Source organism: Lissotriton helveticus, chromosome 9 (genome assembly GCF_964261635.1).
Source record: "Lissotriton helveticus chromosome 9, aLisHel1.1, whole genome shotgun sequence".
Classification (NCBI taxonomy): domain Eukaryota; kingdom Metazoa; phylum Chordata; class Amphibia; order Caudata; family Salamandridae; genus Lissotriton; species Lissotriton helveticus.
The window spans coordinates 557,860,928-557,881,471 of record NC_136070.1 but is presented as its reverse complement, the minus strand read 5'-3'; the positions used below and the strand labels follow the sequence as shown (position 1 = coordinate 557,881,471).

Here is a 20,544-nt window from a genome sequence, read left to right as displayed (position 1 = left end):
TAATCTAGAAACAGATCTATCCAGAGAACCTCAGCACTGGCTGCGTGAACATTTGACAAACCCTTCAATACTTTTGAATAAGCCTAGATAACTCTACACACTGCCTTTACCATAACACATCAGCAGGAAATGTATACTGACTGGCAGGGTGTGGGGGGGACCTGAATTTTAAAGCAAAACCAATAGGTCTCGCCTTTGGGACCTTATAAGTATTTAGTTATGCAGCACAATATCCTTAGTGCAACAACATCAACCGTTGCATGGGTAAACACTTATAAGGTCCCAAAGGCAAGGCCAATTGTTTATGCCAATGCTTGTTTACATTGAAACGCATTGAATAAAAAAAAGATATAAAAAGTATTATTTTTACAAACCATTAGTATCGGATTTAGTCATTGAATATGTGCATCATTTATTGCCTGTTTGTGTATAACAAATGCTTAGCACTGACCTCTGATCAGCCTAACTGCTCACCCACACTACCCCAAATAGAGCATTAGTATTATCTACTTGAGCCTCTGGGGATCCACTAGACTCAGTGCACATTTCACCTCATTTTGGTATAGTATATAGAGAGCCAGCTTCCTACAGAAGCAGAGTGTAAATGACAGACTAAATACATAACCGAGCTGAACAAAGGCCCTATATATATGTATCAGCTAAGAAAAGATTCTAGCAAGGATTATTACAGTACAAATCTTCTCCCCCATAGGGTTTGTCAGAGGCAGTAACCAACACCAATATCCTTGCCTATAAAAGGTAATCTTTTTTTCCTAATTCGCTAATTAGGCCTGTAGCTATAATCAATGGCTTATTACCATAACCAACGGAGCTCCTGTACTGAGCTTAAGCTTTTAAGGCCACCATGAGGCATACAGTCATACTAGCGTACAGAATTATAGTTGGCAAAGCAAAATACTATCTCCTAAAAGGGGCAAACAAGGATTGTGACAGTACAAATCTTCTATACCCACATTTTGTCAGAGGGGGTAACCAGCACCTAAACCCTTGCCTACTGTGGTAATCTGGGAGACTCCATGTAACAAAATACCTATCTGTAGGCTTTAATACAGAGTAATGACAATCATATCCTTAAATGTTTATTGTCTTTAATGTATGCATTTTACAGTCAGTATATTAGGCCTTTTTTGTAACTTTTCATAACAGCAGTCATTGATAATCCTTGCTAACTGATTATTTCTATTTTCTATCTGTGGTTGCCAGGACCCCCTACAATTAAATGTTCAAGTTAGTCATGTTTAACTTGGGTGATACGAAGTTTAAAGACCGGCCTCTCGCCTGTTCTATAACCACAGAACATTACAAAGGATTTGGTGGTGTTGATCTTCATAATAAGGCCCTCTATGAAGGATGCAAAAGCAACCAAAAGACGCTGCCATGCTACAGGTGTGCGGCCCATAAGAACCACGTTGTCGCTGTACAGTAAGACTGGCATTGCGCGCTTTCCAATCTGGGGCATGTCTTGCACCTTCATACTAGCTCCCTCTGTAAGTGGTTAATATAGATGGAGAATAGAAAAAGCGCAAGGACACACCATTGCCTAATGCCCCTATGCACCCTGAACATTTCGGAACACCCCGGGCTCAAAACTTACTGCAGCAGTTGAGTCACAGTAAATTTCCTCAGTGGTGTTAATAACTGGTTTGTCAATGCCTAAGCCTTCCATAATGTTCCACAATTTAAATTGGAACACACAGAAAAAGGCACTGGACAGACCCATGAAGCCCTGGTGGAGTGCACCGTGTTTGACAATTGTGTATTTTCCCAAAAAGAGGCAAAGTTTGATGCATTGATCTTCCGTCCCCATCGCTCTCCTGAACCCATACTGGATATCCGAGAGAAATCCACTCTCCTTAGCGCAGGCCTCCAAGCAGAAGAGTGGTACGCTTCCCAACACCTTCACAGTAGAGTCCAGTATGGAAATTGGACTATAACAACTTGGGTAGGTAGTAGCTTCTTGCATTGATTCAAATTATTTAATTTAATAATAATTGACAATCAACATGATCAGAGTAAGAAACATAAACATTATTAGCGGGTATTCTGTAAGGGTGGGCGGAATTTGCGTAATTGCGTTACGCAAATCTCCGCGAAATGGTTAAAAATCTCCACCAACAAGCAAAAATTCCGAAAACACGCGGAATTGTTTTACGCAATGCTTTTTTACTGTTTGCAATCTCTTTGCGTGCTCGGGTGCAATATCTTGCGAACACGCATTTTGAGAACGCGAACAAGCAAAAATTTCGCAAAGTCGCGAAATGCAAAATTTTGGGCAATTTCGCGTTCTCTGCGGAACGCGAAATTACCCGAATTCCGCGAGCGGAACGGAATTTACCAGCCAGGCCTAGTATTCTGGGGGATGTCACATAAGAAATGTAGAGTACCTGTGGCAGAGGTGCTGATGATTTTTGCAGTACAGAGGAAAAGGTGGTAGAGAAGGTCAGATGCAACCCAAGGGCCCGGAGTGGTAATCAAAATCCTTCTTTGAATATGTTTTCCAATCATCCACAAATTGCACTATAAGAGTGAGCATAGCAAGCTGGCTCTGCCCTCTACAGTTAGATTTGGAGTGGTTTCCGTTAAATAACATTTTTACTTGTTTTTTAATACATTGGCTAAAACGCCACAGGATTTCCAGGCAGTTCTGAAGGAACAGTAATAAAATATCAATTTAATTCGAGGTCTGCCAATTCAGGTGCACATTACTCCAAAGTACAACTACTATGCTTGCCTAAGAGCTGTTTTTGATACAGGACATGCTAGCAATGTTCGATGCTTTGTGCACCACCGAGTGAATGCTATTATAAATCCTATACTGACAGAAATGACAGCTGGTTTTAAATTCTTTGCCATAATGTGCATCATTGCTTCTGTGTCACTTAAGAGTAGATCAAAGCTTTGGTGCTGTAAATGGTATGATGACAAATATGGCAGCCTGGCAGGCACATTACTTAAGAATGCAACAGTTCTGCTTAAAAATGCCAGCCTGAGAACATCCCTGTTCGCTTTTCCTCCTCTACTACTCATATGCATCTGTCTATTACTCCTACTGTGGGCTGCTGGGCTTAGGACCCACAGGCTCAGAGCTGCGAGGTGTAGGATCCACATACTTGACGCTGCAGGGATTGTACTCCCACAACTGACCGGGATTTTAGAACATAAGAGCAACATCAGAACAAGAAACGCTAAATCCACTGTTCCTTACACTTCATGGAGAAAAGACATAATGTTTCCCAACTCAAGTTCCTCATCCTAGAAGTGATCGATCAAATTTAGGGGAGTAACAACAAGAATAAACTTTTGCAAAGAGAGAACTACTGGAGACGATACCTGAGCACGATACAGCCACATGGGCTGAATGATAGAATGGAATTTCTTTGTTATCTTTAATTTAACATTTGCTTGATATAATCAATCAATCAATTGTTGACACTTATAAAGCGCGCTACATACCCGTAGGGTCTCAAGGCGCTGGGGGGGGGGGGGGGGGCGGTGCCGCTACTGCTCGAACAGCCAGGTCTTCAGCTTCTTCCTGAAGGAGAGGTGGTCTTGGGTCAGGCGCAGGTCGGGAGGGAGGGAGTTCCAGGTCTTGGCGGCCAGGTAGGAGAAGGACCTTCCTCCTGTAGTCGCTCTTCGGATGCGGGGGACGGCGGCGAGGGCGTGGTTGGCTGATCGGAGGTGGCGTTTGGGAGCGTAGAAGTTGACTCGGCTGTTGAGGTAGCTCGGGCCTTGGTCGTGTAGGGCTTTGTGTGCGTGGGTGAGGAGGCGGAAGGTGATTCTTTTGTTGACGGGGAGCCAGTGAAGGTCTTTCAGATGTCCGGAGATGTGACTGGTTCGTGGGATGTCGAGGATGAGTCTGGCTGAGGCGTTCTGGATCCGCTGGAGTCTCTTCTGGAGCTTGGCGGTGGTACCGGCGTAGAGGGCGTTGCCGTAGTCCAGTCGGCTGGTGACGAGGGCCTGGGTGACGGTCTTCCTGGTCTCGGTGGGGATCCACCAGAAGATCTTCCGTAGCATGCGTAGGATGTTGAAGCACGCCGAGGAGACGTTGTTGACTTGCCTGGTCATGGAGAGGGAGGAGTCCAGGATGACGCCCAGGTTTCGACAGTCATATAATGAATATGACTGTCATTTACACCATGATCTCATTTACACCGTATGGCACTTTTTTTAATACACATTTACATGCGTTCATTGGCACTTAAGGGTCTTCTTTTCACGTTGTTCCGCTCTTGTCGTTCATGAAGGCACAGTGTGTTTATCACCCCGTTTTCATCATATTCTGTTTCATTCAATAGCACACATAAACACCCTTTTAAGGTGGCGCCGAAACTTTTCACTACACTTTGAACTCGTCTTTTATACGCACTGAACTTCCGGCTCCGGACGCCACTAACTTTACGAGTTATAACGCCCACGCGTTGAAATGATTCACCTACAAAACATGAACCACACACAGCTCGTATGGCCTCGTAACTGTTAATCCAGTAAGTACACTGTTGAGAGGACTACCCATAAGGTGGTTCACCGCACCGGACTTTTTTTTCTTATTGCCGTTAAACTTTGTTTTCACAGAAATCACGCGTCCCGGTTTCACCGTGGAGAACGTGAGGATATTTTCTCTTACTGATTTAAGGCACTCACTGTTTGCGTTCATTTGGTTTATCCACTGACTAATCTTTTATCACGGCACCTCGATCAGAACCGCTTCGTTGATTTTCTTTCGGTTAACCTCTGCATGTCACGTTGTTCATAGAATTTGTTCGTACTCCGTTCTCTCCGATTTTCGCTCACTCGTGTGCGTCACTTAGGTGCATGTACTTTTGCACATCCGAATACTATTGGGAAGTATGATGTTGTATACAGCCTCACATTTTAGACACCCACAGTATAGGTTGTCTTTTCATTGTATATAATTTGTGAGATTGTGCAGTGAGGATCTTCTTGTAAGGATCTATTTCATGTGTTTTCATTTCAGAATATTCCCCTGACCAAGGGTAGAACTTATGCCCGAAATGCATTGGGATGGACATTAAAAGGGGATACCATTGAGTTAGTTATGATGCTTTCATCATCAAGCCATTTAAGAGTATTCATATGTACTATGTCACGAAGATGAATTGACATATGCAGTGAACATTGAAACTGAAGAACAGTCATTAAAATAGATGACAACTACTCACGTTGCATTTCTCAAGATTTTTCAATGTTAAATTTTTTTGGGGGGATTGAACCATTAAGTTGGGCTCTCACGCTGTGCACTGGGGGACAACTCCTATACAGGAGTTGCATTTGCATTGACTTTGGAGTAACACTTGATGGAACGGAAAGTGAAGCCCCGCCAGCACGCAAAATTAGTTTCTTCTGTCTAATCTTGGTCCAAACGGTTGTGCGTGTCCTTTCCATATGATGACAAATATGGCAGCCTGGCAGGCACATTACTTAAGTATGCAACAGTTCTGCTTAAAAATGCCAGCCTGAGAACACCCCTGTTCGCTTTTCCTCCTCTACTACTCATATGCATCTGTCTATTACTCCTACTGTGGGCTGCTGGGCTTAGGACCCACAGGCTCAGAGCTGCCAGGTCTAGGATCCACATACTTGAAGCTGCAGGGATTGTCCACCCACAACTGACCTAGTTGTCTGAAACCTCTGAGTCCATATTCGTCTTCAGTAGTTTGGTTTTTGCTCACTCAGGAGTTGGAGTAGTCCTTCTGTCTTAACCTCCTGGTCATGGTCTGGTTACCCGCATATTAAATCTACTGCTTTCATGTTCATGCAATTGTATGACATCACTGCTTTACTGCTTTGCTATTTTGACCCAGAAGATAAAGTTACCTGTAAAATACATAAGGCTGCTTTAAGTAGAGGGAGAAAGCAGGCAGTTTGGTTGGGTTCAGGTACTGGCAATAGAGTACGGCTGTCGTTAGATTAGGGCCATGGGCGTTTTTGTGCTGGATCATGGCAGACATCTAGCTCTGAAAGCAGACTGTATCTGGGAAATACCACGGTGGTCACGTAGCCAGTCTGGTTCTTAACCCACAGTTCCCTTTTGAGTGAATGAAGTGTACCTTGATCTACTTCTGTGTGCAAGCGAAGTTTATCTTGCTGGTTAGTGATCATTATGTACTTTTTTGTGTGTGGGTAAGGAGCAATCACATTTCCGCTGTTCTGTACCATTGAGGAGGGGTGTTATGTTATGTTAGTTTATATAGCGCGTAATCACCTGCAGGTCTCTTAGCAATTGGAGAGAGAGCTCAGATACCCTCTACCATCCCGGATGAGCACCAAACAATTGTGTTAAACTGTGTCCAGAGCCTCCCAAATCAGAAGGGTTTTGAGGCGTTTCCTGAAGGGGAGGAGGGTGGGTTCCTTAGGGGAGTTCTCAGGCAGTTCGTTCCAGAGTTGGGGAATTAAGACAGAGAAGGCTCTGCCACCTTTATATGCAATTTTGGCCCGAGAGTGAGCCAGAAGACCTGCCTCGGACGAACAAAGTATGCGCCCCAGTGCATACTTCACCAGGCGCTCCTTAATCTAACCACGAGCCTCACCATAGATGGCATATATGTGTTTATGGCTTTCGTGGCTGCTACTTGTGCAGTACCCTTATGTATGTGATTATTTGGAGGATAGAAGAAATTGTGACTGAGACCATCCCAAAATTAACAAAAAGTGCACATTTTGGAAATCAAGGGAGTGATAGTGAACCAGACATTTGTTTAATACGAAGGCTTAAAAAAGAGAACTCTTTTTGGATGACTGGTACAAGATTTTATGCAGTTAGGATAACAGGATTCGTAGAGGAGATCTTGGACTCCTTGCAGAGCGAAAGCCCAGTCATCTGGTGGAAACTTTAAAAATTGTAGACCTAGCGTGAATCCTTAAATCCCCAATTATATTAATTAAACCACACTCTCTTTATCTTCTCAAGACTGGCCAATCATTTGCAGGACCTTGTGACAGCATCATTTTCGCTATCAAGAGGTAGTGTTCATATAATCAGTAAAATCAGACGCAAAGGGGTGCGCCTTGGCTATGGGCAAAGCAAACTTGCTTCTAATTTAGAAAAGTATCTCAAAGTTTGACAGTACTTTTCTGAACACATCTAAACCATCAGATGATACACTCATGGCTATAGTGGCTTGATATCATTTGACTTTTTAGGTCTCGCGCCTGCGATGCATATGGCGAAGCCATATGCATCGCGCCAGGCGCGATACTATAGTTGCGGAGTCTGCTTCCCAGGAGACAGAGACTGGCGCGCGCACGCTCAGGAAAGCGATCGGAGCCGGCCGCGCGCGCGTTCCCAATCTCCTGTCTCTCTGGGAAGCACACAAGCAAGCCCCGCCAAGGCATCACGAGCACGTCCCAGCCCGGGGTGCCAGCCAGAGCCAGCCCGCGCGAGGACACCCCCTTTTCTTTTCCCAGCTGCCGTCATGGGAGTGGAGATCGAGACCATTTCACCCGGGGACGGTAAGCCGCCAGGCGGGAGGGGGTTACGCGTGCGCATGGGTGCCGAGCAGGGAGGATCCCCGGGGCTGGCTGGTTCCATACAGCGAGGACAAAAGTCATTCGTAACTAGGTTGGTGAGCTGGTTTTTACAGGTCGGAATCGACCTTACACTGAAATTCAAAGTGCATCTTGATGCGTTCATTAGCTCTCAATCGGCAAACATTATCATTATGTATACATTGGCCAACTCTTGAATTGCATTGTAACAGTAGGGCATGATTTGGCAATTGCAGGTTGCATCGTCCTCTGGGGCTGGGTTTCCATTGTTCCGATATTGCATATACATTTATAAATATTCATATAGAGGTTTTGTTATACTACAGGTTAACATTTAGATGGTCTTTAATTAAAAAAATTAAATTGAAAAATGGGCAGTGACACAAGCTGTAAAATTAGAGTTCTTTGTCATGGTTGGACCGGCAGAATTGGTGTCTCGTTAATAGAGATCCTTTCTACAATGCAAATCTGTGTTATTAGAAATTTAATGCAGAAATTTGCTTAGGTAATTCATAAATGGAGGAATTTTTAGGTTTCGTAACCTGGCGAGGGGCGAAGCCCCTCCCAGATCGAAATCTGTTGTTTTTAATAGTGAGGTTAGGACAGCCTCTGTTTCCAATTGGCTAGCTCCATAAATGGAGGCTAGCCATTGGGAGGCAGAGGCTGTCAATCGCGTTTTCTCTCGAAAACGCGATTCGGGGGCGTTTCTGGTGCTTTTTTTAAGCCCCGCCCCTTTGTCCCGGGCCGCGCTGCCATTGGCTGCCGGCCCGGGACACCCCGTGACGTCATTCCAGGGCCGCGCTGTGATTGGCTGCCGGCCCGGGACACCCCCGTGACGTCAGCCAATCACAGCGCAGCCCGGGACCTGACTTGTTCCCTTTTGTCACTGTTTTACCTTTGGTGTTTTAGTTTCTCCCATTTCCACTATTTGGTCGAAGCCTGGTAAAGCAAAAATAATTTATGGTCCCTACCACCTGCAAATATCGTCACAAAGTAGGCACTGGGGCTAACGCCGATGAGCGAGGGTTAGTCAGGAACAACTCTAGCCACTCGTGTTTAAAACGTGTCTGCCGACAAGTCTCTTATATCACCCTATTTACTGTAACCATCTGACGTCTTGCCACATCAGGAACTTGAGAAACCTTGCTCAGGCACACAGGGCAGTCAGCGTTTTAGGTGTGACATTAGGTCGCCAAATGGACAGATGGGTCTGCATATTCACGCAATGACACTCGGCAAATTCATTCCCTTACTTTAATTTCTTTCAGGTTAGTTCTGCCCATCTGTCCCAGAGTTCCTGTCAAAACAGGTGTCTGAGGTATTTTCGTGCCAGCCCTTCCTCCGAGGCTGGCAAGTTCACTGACATCACGTGCCATATACCGGAAACCAAGCACTTACTGTCCGGAAAAGTGAGCATTCAGAAACTGACACACCGGAACGGAGGGAGGAAATCATCCGTCTCCGCAAACCGCTCTGTCGGGTGGCCTGCTCTACGCCTTTGCTCGAGCGCGAAATACTCTTACGTCACTCAACTCGTCAAGGGACAAAAGAGTCCCAGACACCTGTTTCCAGCCACCGGGAAAAATGTGCCTAGGAATTGTTTCAGGGCTATTGCTAAACGCCCTGGACTGCTACCATGACAGAAGATGACATTGGACGCAATTAATAATGTAATTGCATTCGTCCATTTGCAGCCGTCACCGCGTTCTGCCCGTCAGTGACCACAGCGTGCAACGTCCGCCTTAGCTGCAATTGCAGGTACGCATCCTGCCCACGGTGAGGACATTTCTCTCTGCCAGTCACCGGGTCAGACTGCTGTCTTCAACTTTCAGCTGCTGCCGCGTTCGCCTTGGATATCTGTTAAGTATGAGTTTATTTTGTGCATGATATTGTCAGCATGCTAAAACCGGACGTTCGCTTTTCGCTCTCTTAAAGGGTATTCTTGTTTAATCAGACTTTACTGTTCTCTATCCTCAGTTAAGCAGGTTCGTGATTTTTGTGGGCAGGGCTTGTTTTGTATTTTCTTTTGGTAGGGCGTGCGCTTGTTTTGGGCTTCTTTTCAAGGGGGAGTGTGCTTGTTTTGGATTTCAGACCTGGCAACACGAGTGGCGAGGTGAGACGCAGTCGTGGTATCTGTGCACAGACTCTGTCCATGGGACGGCTTGCCTGCCCCCTCCACTAGCTGCCCCGGTGTCCCCTTGCAGAGCCTGCGGGGGCTGGACGCCCTGCTGTTGTCGTTGGTGTGGCTGCAGCCTGTGGCCGGTAAGGAACTGCAGCTGTGTCTGCTTTGGGTGGAAGGAAGAGGATATGGGGGGGGGGGGTAGATAATCGAGGCAGTATTGCAGAGTGTATTATTTTAGAGGATATACGGGTTATGGGCTTCTGTACGGGCATGGGAGACTTTGGCGGAGACTATGTGTTTTGGGGTATATGGTACTTGAGTAGTCAGTGTTCGTTCCTTTATGAGGGGGGTATGCGGTGGTTTTCTTTTGGGAAGTATTTTCGGTAGGTTGTGCTCTTGTGCATTGTCTACGTTTTTTCGGGATTTGTGTTGCTTTTTAAGGCTATGAGTTGTTTACTTAGAAGTAGTCTGTGTTTTTGTCCGTTTCCATTGGAGAGAGGGTATGCGCAATGTTTTCTTTGGTATGTTTCTGTTCGGGGTGTATGTTTTAAAAGTGTAGGCTTTTCTTTGAGTGCCGTTTTGTGTGTGTATGTGGGGTACGTGTCTTCGGGCGGGCATGAAGGGTATTGTTCTTGCATTACAAAAACCCGCGCACTAAAAATGTATTCTGGTTCAATGATGTGGAACTAAGGAGGGTGACTGCTTTGCAGGTATGGGATGTGGGAGGAGGGTTGAGTTTAGCAGGGTCCGTTATGCAGTAGTTCGTGGGTAAAAACAACTGTTATGGTTGGGCTGCGGCTAGCAGGAAAATAGATGGGCAAGCATGCATGGTATCGGCGGACCAGTCATTAGGGCTACATGTCTGGTTTCATTCGGAACAGTCTATTGATGTGGAGAAGTGTGGCTCAATGGTTAGAGCGGCAGACCCTGATGCAGAGGTCTGGCCCCGGACCAGGGTTCTATTCCCGCCTCGGCGGGTCTTGGGCTCAATCTCCCCGGACCTGATAATTCTCGCCTTGGTGCCTAGTCTAATCATGGGTCCCACTCTGTGACTCTGGGCAATAGCTTGCTTAATCTCCACAACGGCCCCAGCATGCACCACCTCGTTTTATTTTATTCTAATTGTAACAGATCTTTGTGTAGTGTGCAGAGTAGTGAGTGTGCAGAGTAGTGAGTGTGCAGAGTAGTGAGTGTGCAGAGTAGTGAGTGTGCAGAGTAGTGAGTGTGCAGAGTAGTGAGTGTGCAGAGTAGTGAGTAGCTAGGGAGTGCAGGGGGAGTGCAGGGGGAGTAGCTAGGGAGTGCAGGGGGAGTAGCTAGGGAGTGCAGGGGGAGTGCAGAGTGAGTAGCTAGGGAGTGCAGGGGGAGTAGCTAGGGAGTGCAGGGGGAGTGCAGAGTGACTGCCGACATTAAGCTAATGGCAATGTAAATGACAATGCCATTTATTTATCTGTTTTCAAAACCAACACATAAATACAAATGTTGTCATTTACAATGCCAATAGCTCTAACTTTTCCAAAGGCGAAACCATTGCATTGTAAATGCTTGTTTTTTAAAGCAATCTAAAAAAGATAGTGTCGCGCACCTGCATGCTTTTGGGGTGAGGTGGATGATGAAGCCTTGGTTTATTTAAGGTTTAGGTCACTATGACATGGCTGGCAATGTGGGTTGGCTGTCTAAGTCTGCTATGACCTTGTGCCTCAAAAGGTTATCGATCAACCTTGATAGGCTGGGGTGACGTTCGCCCTTGCTGATGGTGCATGGGTTGCTCCCACACACGCCAGTATTTTAAAGATGCACTTTTTTTTTTTTTTTTAAAGTACTTGTCCCTTAGTGAGTAGCCCTGAGAGTTGTGTGGACTTGTACCCCTTCCGCCTGAAGTGCTGTGATTCATCAAACTGAAATGTTTTGTTCAGAAAACAATAAAAGGTATTGGATGCTATTGATAGACGCACAGCCGGTGAATGCATGGTTTACAAAGGCCTAGAAAAAGATTGGAATGTGGTCTGGACATGACTAGACCTCTAGCCTTATCAATTTTTGCTGATTATTAAACAGTAACCTGTTGCTGGCGCCTCAGAAGTGTCATTATAGCAATGAAGTGCATGTAGGTCCTCAACTTTTTTTTTTTTTAAAACTTTTTATTAATCCTCAAAATTGTTGTATATACAAAGAGCGTTTATATTGCATCATCCATCCCTTTTTTTACAGTTCACTTATCTACCGCTATTAACAAATCTAGGGCCAGGTTAATAATGTTCACCTTGGTACCCTGCTTCCCTCTTACAGTCCTCGATATGTCTGCCATGCAGTCCAGATTTTCTCCCCTTTCGTAAATCGTCAATTCCGCTTGCCAGCATCAGTCCAGATCATTTTCGCATTCCTCCAGTGTAGGTGTGGACATCACCCCCCCCCCATTTCCTTGCCACATTACTTTTAGCAACCACAGCCGCCAACACCAGCCACTGCTTCACATGTCGTGGCCAATCCTCGTTTTCTTCTGTTATTAGGAGGAACCATTTGGGCTCTAGTTGGACTTCCATGCCCAATACTACTGACATTGCCCTAGCACACCCCCTCACCGTCACACCCCCTCACCCTCACACCCCCTCACCCTCACACCCCCTCACCCTCACCCTCACACCCCCTCACCCTCACCCTCACACACCCTAACACCCCCTCACCCTAACACCCCCTCACCCTCCCACACCCCCTCACCCCCACACCCCCTCACCCCCACACCCCCTCACACCCCCTCACACCCCCTCACCCTCACACCCCCTCACCCCCACATCCCCTCACCCCCACATCCCCTCACCCCCACATCCCCTCACCCTCACATCCCCTCACCCTCACATCCCCTCACCCTCACATCCCCTCACCCTCACACAACCTCACACCCCCTCACCCTCTCACCCTCACACCCCCTCACGCCCTCACGCCCTCACACCCCCTCACACACCCTCACGCCCTCACACACCCTCACGCCCTCACACACCCTCACACCCCCTCACGCCCCCTCATACCCTCACACACACTCACTCCCTCACACACCCTCACACCCCCTCACCCTCACACCCCCTCACCCTCACCCTCACCCCCTCACCCTCACATCCCCTCACCCTCACACACCCTCACGCCCTCACACACCCTCACACCCCCTCACCCTCACACACCCTCTCACCCCCTCTCACCCCCTCTCACCCCTCTCACCCCCTCTCACCCTCACACACCCTCTCACCCACTCTCACCCTCTTGCCCCCTCTCACACACCCTCACCCTCCCACCCTCACACCCCCTCACCCACACTCACCCCCTCACCCTCACACACTTTCCCACCCTTCTCACATTCACACCCCCTCACCCTCACACCCCCTCACCCACCCTCACCCTCACCCTCACATCCTCTCACCCTCACATCCTCTCACCCTCACAACCCTCTCACCCTCACAACCCTCTCACCCTCACATACCCTTGCCCTCACACCCACTCACCCTCACTCACCCTCACTCACCCTCACTCACCCTCACTCACCCTCACTCACCCTCACTCACCCTCACACACACTCACACACACTCACACACCTTCACCAGCATAGCATAGCATAACAAAACACAACAAAACATAGCATAGCATAATAAAAACATAGCATAACAAAGCATAGTATAACAAAACATAGCATAGTATAACAAAACGCAACAAAACATAGCAGAACAAAACATAGCATAACATAATCTAAAACAAAGCATAACAAAACAAAACATTGCATAACAAAACATAGCAAAATACAAAAAAACATAACAAAACACAACAAAACAGCATACATAACAAAACATAGCATTGCAAAGCATAGCAAAACACAGCATAGCATAGCAAAACACAACAAAACGTGTAGCATAGCATAACACACAACATAGCATAGCATAACAAAACACAACATAGCATGGCATAACAAAACAAAGCTTAGAATAGGATAACAAAGCATAGCATAACAAAGCATAGCATAACAAAACATAGCATAGCAAAACATAGCATAGCAAAACATTGCATAGCATAATAAAACACAACAAAAGATAGCATAGCATAACAAAACAGCATAGCATAACATAGCATAGCATAGAAAAGCATAGCATAGAAAAACATAGCATAACAAAACATAGCATAGCATAAAAAAACAGCATAGCATAACAAATCAAATCATAAGATAGTAAAGCATAGCATAACAGAACAAAACATAGGATAGCAAAACAAAACATAGCATAGCATACAGCATCACTCCGCACCTCCACAGCATCACTCAGGGGCAACACAACATCACTATGCGCTACCACAGCATCACTGAACGCCACAACATCACTCGTTCGTCATCACAACATCGCTCAGCGCCACCACAGCTTCAATCTGTGCAACCATTCAACAACACCTGGTTCAAATATGTTCTCTCAATGTTTCAAGCTTTATTACAAATGTAACAAAATGATGTTAATATTTCGCTTCTGTTCTTGGATTTTCATCACAATAAAAAACACTGAACATTCTCTTCACAAAAGTTATTTACAAAACTTTAAGCTATTGCCATTATAAATTACAATAACTTTTATTTAAGTATTAATTACGGAAAAAATTAAAAGCCAATGTTATTTGTAATATCAATACATGTAAATACAACACATATTGCATTACAAATGCTATAGGTGTCACATTGGCGAAAGTTATAACTATTGGCATTGTAAATGACAAAGCTATTCATTTCGCTATTTTCAAAAACAAAACATAAATAAAAAAATTGTCATTTACAATACTAATAGCTCAAACTTTCCTAATGCGAGACCTATTGCATTGCAAATGCTTGTTTGTTTACTTATAATAGGTTTACTAGCGTTCTGAGTACCTGAACATCCATTGAAAACCATAGGAAGGGCACCTGGTGAACAGTAGAGTGATTTAGAAGTGCAGTGTGAATCAAGGCTTCAGCCCATTAGTCATTAGTGCTTTTTAAATTAATCGATCTAGCTGGTTGAAATCTGCTCTGGGTGGAGTCTCCCACATACATGCAAGTGCTCTAGTATCCTGTACTTTGCTTTTCTTGTGACAAGAGCATCATAATCGATTTGGTCCTGCCATGGGGTATGTTTTTGCAGAATATTTGATGTCCTGTTTGCTCTTAAAGTGCATTATACATGAGAGCATACTGGTGGTAGTACTGCACTTCAAGTGGTGCATTGGGTTGCTAGAATTAGTCTTGCTGTGCTTCTGTCTAGATGGATAGGATTTTTGCATAAAGTATATGCCTACAGATGTTCAAGTTGTGGCTCACATCAGAGACCATATATCACTATTGAATGCTGGAGTTTCTTGGGTGATGCTATGATTTGCTCGGTTGCCAACTGGAATGCTTCATTATCATTTCTCAGGAGCTCAGGGAGAAACCATCAACCGTAACCCTAGAAAAATGGGCACGTAAATGGGCTCACCTTTTGTTCCCACAAATATATCCCACCACAGCTAATACCCTGAGTAAATTATCTTGTTACATTGAGAAAACATACAAAACATGTTTTTTCCAATTCGTTTACAAAATCAGAGTTTTTATACCTCTGTTTGGTCTCTCGGCTTTGTTGTCCAATTTACCATGGTCCCAGACTCGACTTTGTAACTCATTACTAACTGAACTGGCATACCAGATTATCTGTTTCTTATTTGCTGTAAAGAAAGGGGACCTCACTCAATTCCTATATCCTGATTGGTTATCTCTGGCTGTCTATAAAACATGCATTAGCTTTACAATCGCATACATTATTTGTAAAGCAGTTAAGCATCAGAAATTAAGTTACCTAGCATCCAGGTACTGCAGTATAAGTAGGCTGTTTCAGACAGACTTGCAGAAGCTACATACTAAGACTAGTAATTCCTCTTTACAAAAAAAGCATAACCGTGTCTTGAACATTCTCAGCACCGAACACACAACTCCCTTTCTTTTTGAGTCCGACTTACCCTGGACTATCTGATTCTCAAATGCTTAAAACTATTTTGTTGTAAAATGGTACTTGTTCTTACCACTGTAATTTCTGCAGCAAGAGTTTTTCAAAGTTTATGAAAAAGCAATATTATTATTTTCTTAGTTCTTCTCATCTTCATACACCTTTTACTTCTCTTCCCTTATTTTAGTTTCTTTTCATTCTCTAGAGAAACATTAAAAATCAGACTGCTTTACCTGTGCTGACATAGTGCTCTTTGGGGAGCATAAAAATAAGGACATAACGATTTTTGGTTTCGCCACAGTATGTTGATTAAATGGCATTCTGCATGACAATGTGTAACCCATCAAAACAATGCACATTTAGGATTGCCATTAAAAGGAGTTTGGAGTTTTGCAGACAATATTTAATTTTCTTCCAGATATTGATGGACCGATTGTACAGAGAGAACCTTGCAAATGAGTGCATGCATAACTTGGTGAGAAAAGCCAGTGGTAAGAGTGTTCCAGGATTGGATCCAAAAAGGGATTTGGATGTTGGGAAGAGTAGTAGTTGTCCCTAAGGAGTAAGCTGATTAAATCTAATCAAAATGCTGTGAGGCTGAGTTCAGTTGACATCTTGGAAGTGGAGGTTATGGGAAATGACTACCTTAAAGATTGTCACAGGTTTTAAATGTTTTTATTTTATTTTTGTACCCATGCAGTTGAGGAGATTCAGCTTGACGGGACTGCATCATCCCATGTGGAAATTCCAGAGGCAAGTGGAAATCCTAGTGATGCCATTTCCCCTGAACAATTGGACACTCCTAATCGGGACATTTCTTGGAACTCACTTGATGACAATGAGACCTTCCCCCTGCCCATGGGCAGAAGGCTCTGGGACCATTGTGAGGAGCGGGCCTCACGACCTGGGAACAGTCGAATTCCTGGACGGGACCACCGGCGCTACTACCACAACCACTGGCGACTGGAGTATCTGATGGACTTTGATGCCCGCTGCCACAGCATGATCTGCATGGTGTGCGGCAGCTCGCTGGCTACACTCAAGCTAAGCACCATCAAGCGCCACATTTACCAGAAGCACTCTTATTCCATCCACTGGAGCATGAAGGAGAAGGAAGCCATTATCTCCAGCTGGGATGCTCACCTCTCCCTGGAGGCAAAGTCGCCAGCTGCAGATCACGAGGGGTTGCTTGATGGCCAGCTGGGAAACCCAGGTATACTATTCCATTAACTTTTTGCTGACTGGCATTTGTGTCTTTTTGTTCCAATTTGAAAGTATTATCCATAGATTTCTAGATTTTTGGGTAATTCAAGGGTTCAGATGTTAAGTCAAAACCGGAATGTGATTTTGCGTGGTGTAAAACTTGGCTAGGGTCTTCTGAGGGAAGGAGGCTCAGAGGATTAGTCTCATAGAAGATGAGCCACAGGAGTAAACCATCAGATGGTGACTATTGTTGAAATAAATGTACGTTTTAAGGTCAAAGGAATTAGGAGTAAGGGAAAGAATCACTTTCTAGTTGACGTGCAGCAATCAAAAAAGCTGCTGGAGAGGTTAGGAATGTCTGAAGCAGGAAATGTTTGAATATGTATATTTTTTAAATATTTGTTTATTGTTTTAAACATAGTATAACAAACATCAACGTCCTTTGCTATCTCACATCGTACATCCAACATATACCAACAGGCCTATCGCATCAAGCGAGTAGGAGAATTTAATTTGTCAAACACATACGTTACACTTCTCCTTTTAGTGTTTCTATCTTCCACCTTTAACAAGCTTATCCCCACCATTTATTTGTCCCTTCGTCCCTGACCCCCTCAACAGAGTATATGTCTATCTAAACTCTCGTGTGCCCCTAGCCCCAGCCGTCTCAGGGTTTTTCAAACCTCCTCTGCAACCCTTCTCCCTTGTATATCTCCCTTTCCACCAATTTACAGTGATCCATGCCTGTTTCTCAGTCTGTGTGTGTTTTCACTAGAATTTTCTGCTAACGTGTCTTATCTGTTGCCCCCAATATTCCCAGATTTGCCATACTAGTCTATAACTCCAGAGGCACCCCAGTGGCTTCCTCCAGTGAACCCCTTACATCCACCCAGAAGGCCCGCAGATGGGGACGACTCCACAGTATATGCAGTAATGTGCACTCCATCCTGTATCCCCTGAGACAGTCTGGGCTCTCAGTTTTATGCAGTAAGGGTTGCTTATTGTATATTTGATGGAGGATTTTAAGTTGAATCAGGCGGTCACTGGCCTTTATTGTTACTTCTGCTTGAACCCCAGTGTCATCTGCCAGTCCTCTCCCCCAGGTCCTGTCCCCATCTGTCCTGCTGCTTTAGAAAGGATGCTTGTGTATTCCTCACTATGTTGCCACATGTCAATGAGATTAGTTTAACATCCACCCCTCCATCCAAAAGTCTCTAATGGGAAGTTTTCATTGGTCTCCTCCTACTCATAAAACACACATTTTCCAAGGGCATGTCTCAACTGGCCATATCTTAGCCATTGTGACTCTGGCATCTGATATTCCTTTATCAGATGATTGAAGGGCACTACTCTATTGGCATCCCAAACATCTGCCAATCTTGAAAGGCCTATGTTATCCCAGCCCTGGAAGGCCGTCAGTACCACCACGGATCTCAACCTAAAACCTTCCCACTGCAGAGTTTTTAGTGTCAATCTCGTACACCATCCGATCTCCCTGGTCAGTCTCAAATGTTTGAATTTAGTGGTGGTGTAGCGGTGAGGGGAAAGCTGTCCATATTGCAACGGTCCCTGTTATGAGGAGATAATGGTACCTCCAGGGGGTATTCAGAATTTTACAAGGATTATAAATGGGAACTGAGAGTCTCCCTCAAGAAATGAGGAAATCATGCAGGAATTGGTGAATCCTCACATGTTCCCAGAGTTTCACCTGGTGTACGGAATTATGGTGTGGCTACTAGAATAGTGGTAATTTATACTAGGTTAACGGCGCCACAGGGAGATGTGCACTTTTCTTGTATACAAGTAATTGGATGCAGATTTTTTCTCACGGTGCTACAAGGAGAAGAGAACCACTTTCCCTCTTCTAGTTAGGTGATGCCACAAGATGCTTGGTACTCCTTAGCACACGTTTGGTATTCTACGTAATTGATAAATACAAGTGTTTCCACAATACAGTTCATTCACCAACAAAATAAATTTCTTAATCCTTTTGTTCAGGGTTTGTCGTTGTTTATTGAAGGAGACGTCACAGCCAACACGTGTTTCGTCGTATTGGGGAATGTAACCCCCGACTTTTTCAAGGCTGTTTAAAGAAAATGGTAATGTTGTAGCACATTACTTTTGATCATAACATTTGTTCAAGTCTTTTAAACAACATTAAATGATTCTTAAAATTCGGTGGTGGTGTGATATTCTATTTACATCCTTTGTAAGCATGCTAGTGCTGTGACATTTTTAGTTACCACATTTGGTGCATGCTTATTGGTATTGATAAAGATTCGTTTACAGTATGTTGTTTCTTAACATCATAGAAAGTATGAGCCCATTCGAAGGTATGGAGAGACCGGTGAGGGTGTCGTTATCGTTATCTTGGGGGTGGCATGCAAATTCCTTTAATTGTGATTGTTTTTGTGAATTTTAACGTGGGTTCATGCTTATCTAGGAACCATGCATTTTAATACCTATTCTCCGATGCTGTTGTTCGTTCTGTGTGAGGGAATATGGAAGCAAGATGTAAGCTTGAAGTTGTCCTGATAGGTACATCTAGTACAACATATGTTAGATTCTTAGAGAATTTTTAGATTTACTTACGTTAGTTGAGGTGATACTTCCAACCCTCAAAGGGGTTCTGGTGTGGATATCGTGGGTATTATTCAAGCTTCGTTGATGTGATGACCAATCTAATGGTTCACTCTCTGTAAGCTGTAATTGATATATCAGACTTTAGTTGGGTGCACTCAGGAGATATCTGTTTTTTGACAGCAATCCTCTTGACTTTTAACAAAATGAGCCACCTGGCGTCATATGCGCTTATATTGGGTACTTGGAGATAAAAAGTGCTGTACTAGTATATACGAATTTAAGACGTATATAAAATATATATAACGTAGTGCTTCCCGATTTATCGGCACGAAAAAAGAAACGAGCCAAGTCAGTGTCATTCCTCAATATGTACACTGGGACAATAGACGGGGAGCACTTCCGATAATAGCAAAGCCCGTCCCTCGCTAAAATATTGTGGCAATTAATAATAAGCACGATAAATCGGGAAGCACTACGTTATATATATTTTATATACGTCTTAAATTCGTATATACTAGTACAGCACTTTTTATTTCCAAGTACCCAATATAAGTGCATATGACGCCAGGTGGCTCATTTTGTTAAAAGTCAAGAGGATTGCTGTCAAAAAACAGATATCTCCTGAGTGCACCCAACTAAAGTCTGATATATCAATTACAGCTTACAGAGAGTGAACCATTAGATTGGTCATCACATCAACGAAGCTTGAATAATACCCACGATATCCACACCAGAACCCCTTTGAGGGTTGGAAGTATCACCTCAACTAACGTAAGTAAATCTAAAAATTCTCTAAGAATCTAACATATGTTGTACTAGATGTACCTATCAGGACAACTTCAAGCTTACATCTTGCTTCAATATTCCCTCACACAGAACGAACAACAGCATCGGAGAATAGGTATTAAAATGCATGGTTCCTAGATAAGCATGAACCCACGTTAAAATTCACAAAAACAATCACAATTAAAGGAATTTGCATGCCACCCCCAAGATAACGATAACGACACCCTCACCGGTCTCTCCATACCTTCTAATGGGCTCATACTTTCTATGATGTTAAGAAACAACATACTGTAAACGAATCTTTATCAATACCAATAAGCATGCACCAAATGTGGTAACTAAAAA

The 20,544-nt window shown here is 44.3% G+C and overlaps 1 protein-coding gene across 1 annotated transcript in view; it reads left to right on the top strand.

Annotated features, from left to right (window-relative positions):
• ZFTA (zinc finger translocation associated) overlaps nt 1-20,544 on the top strand; it is a 130,520-nt gene that overhangs the window by 36,562 nt on the left and 73,414 nt on the right. Inside the window, exon 2 of the mRNA XM_078660455.1 lies at nt 16,328-16,840. Within this exon, the coding sequence (XP_078516581.1) occupies nt 16,328-16,840 (513 nt within the window). The remainder of the gene's footprint in view (nt 1-16,327; nt 16,841-20,544) is intronic.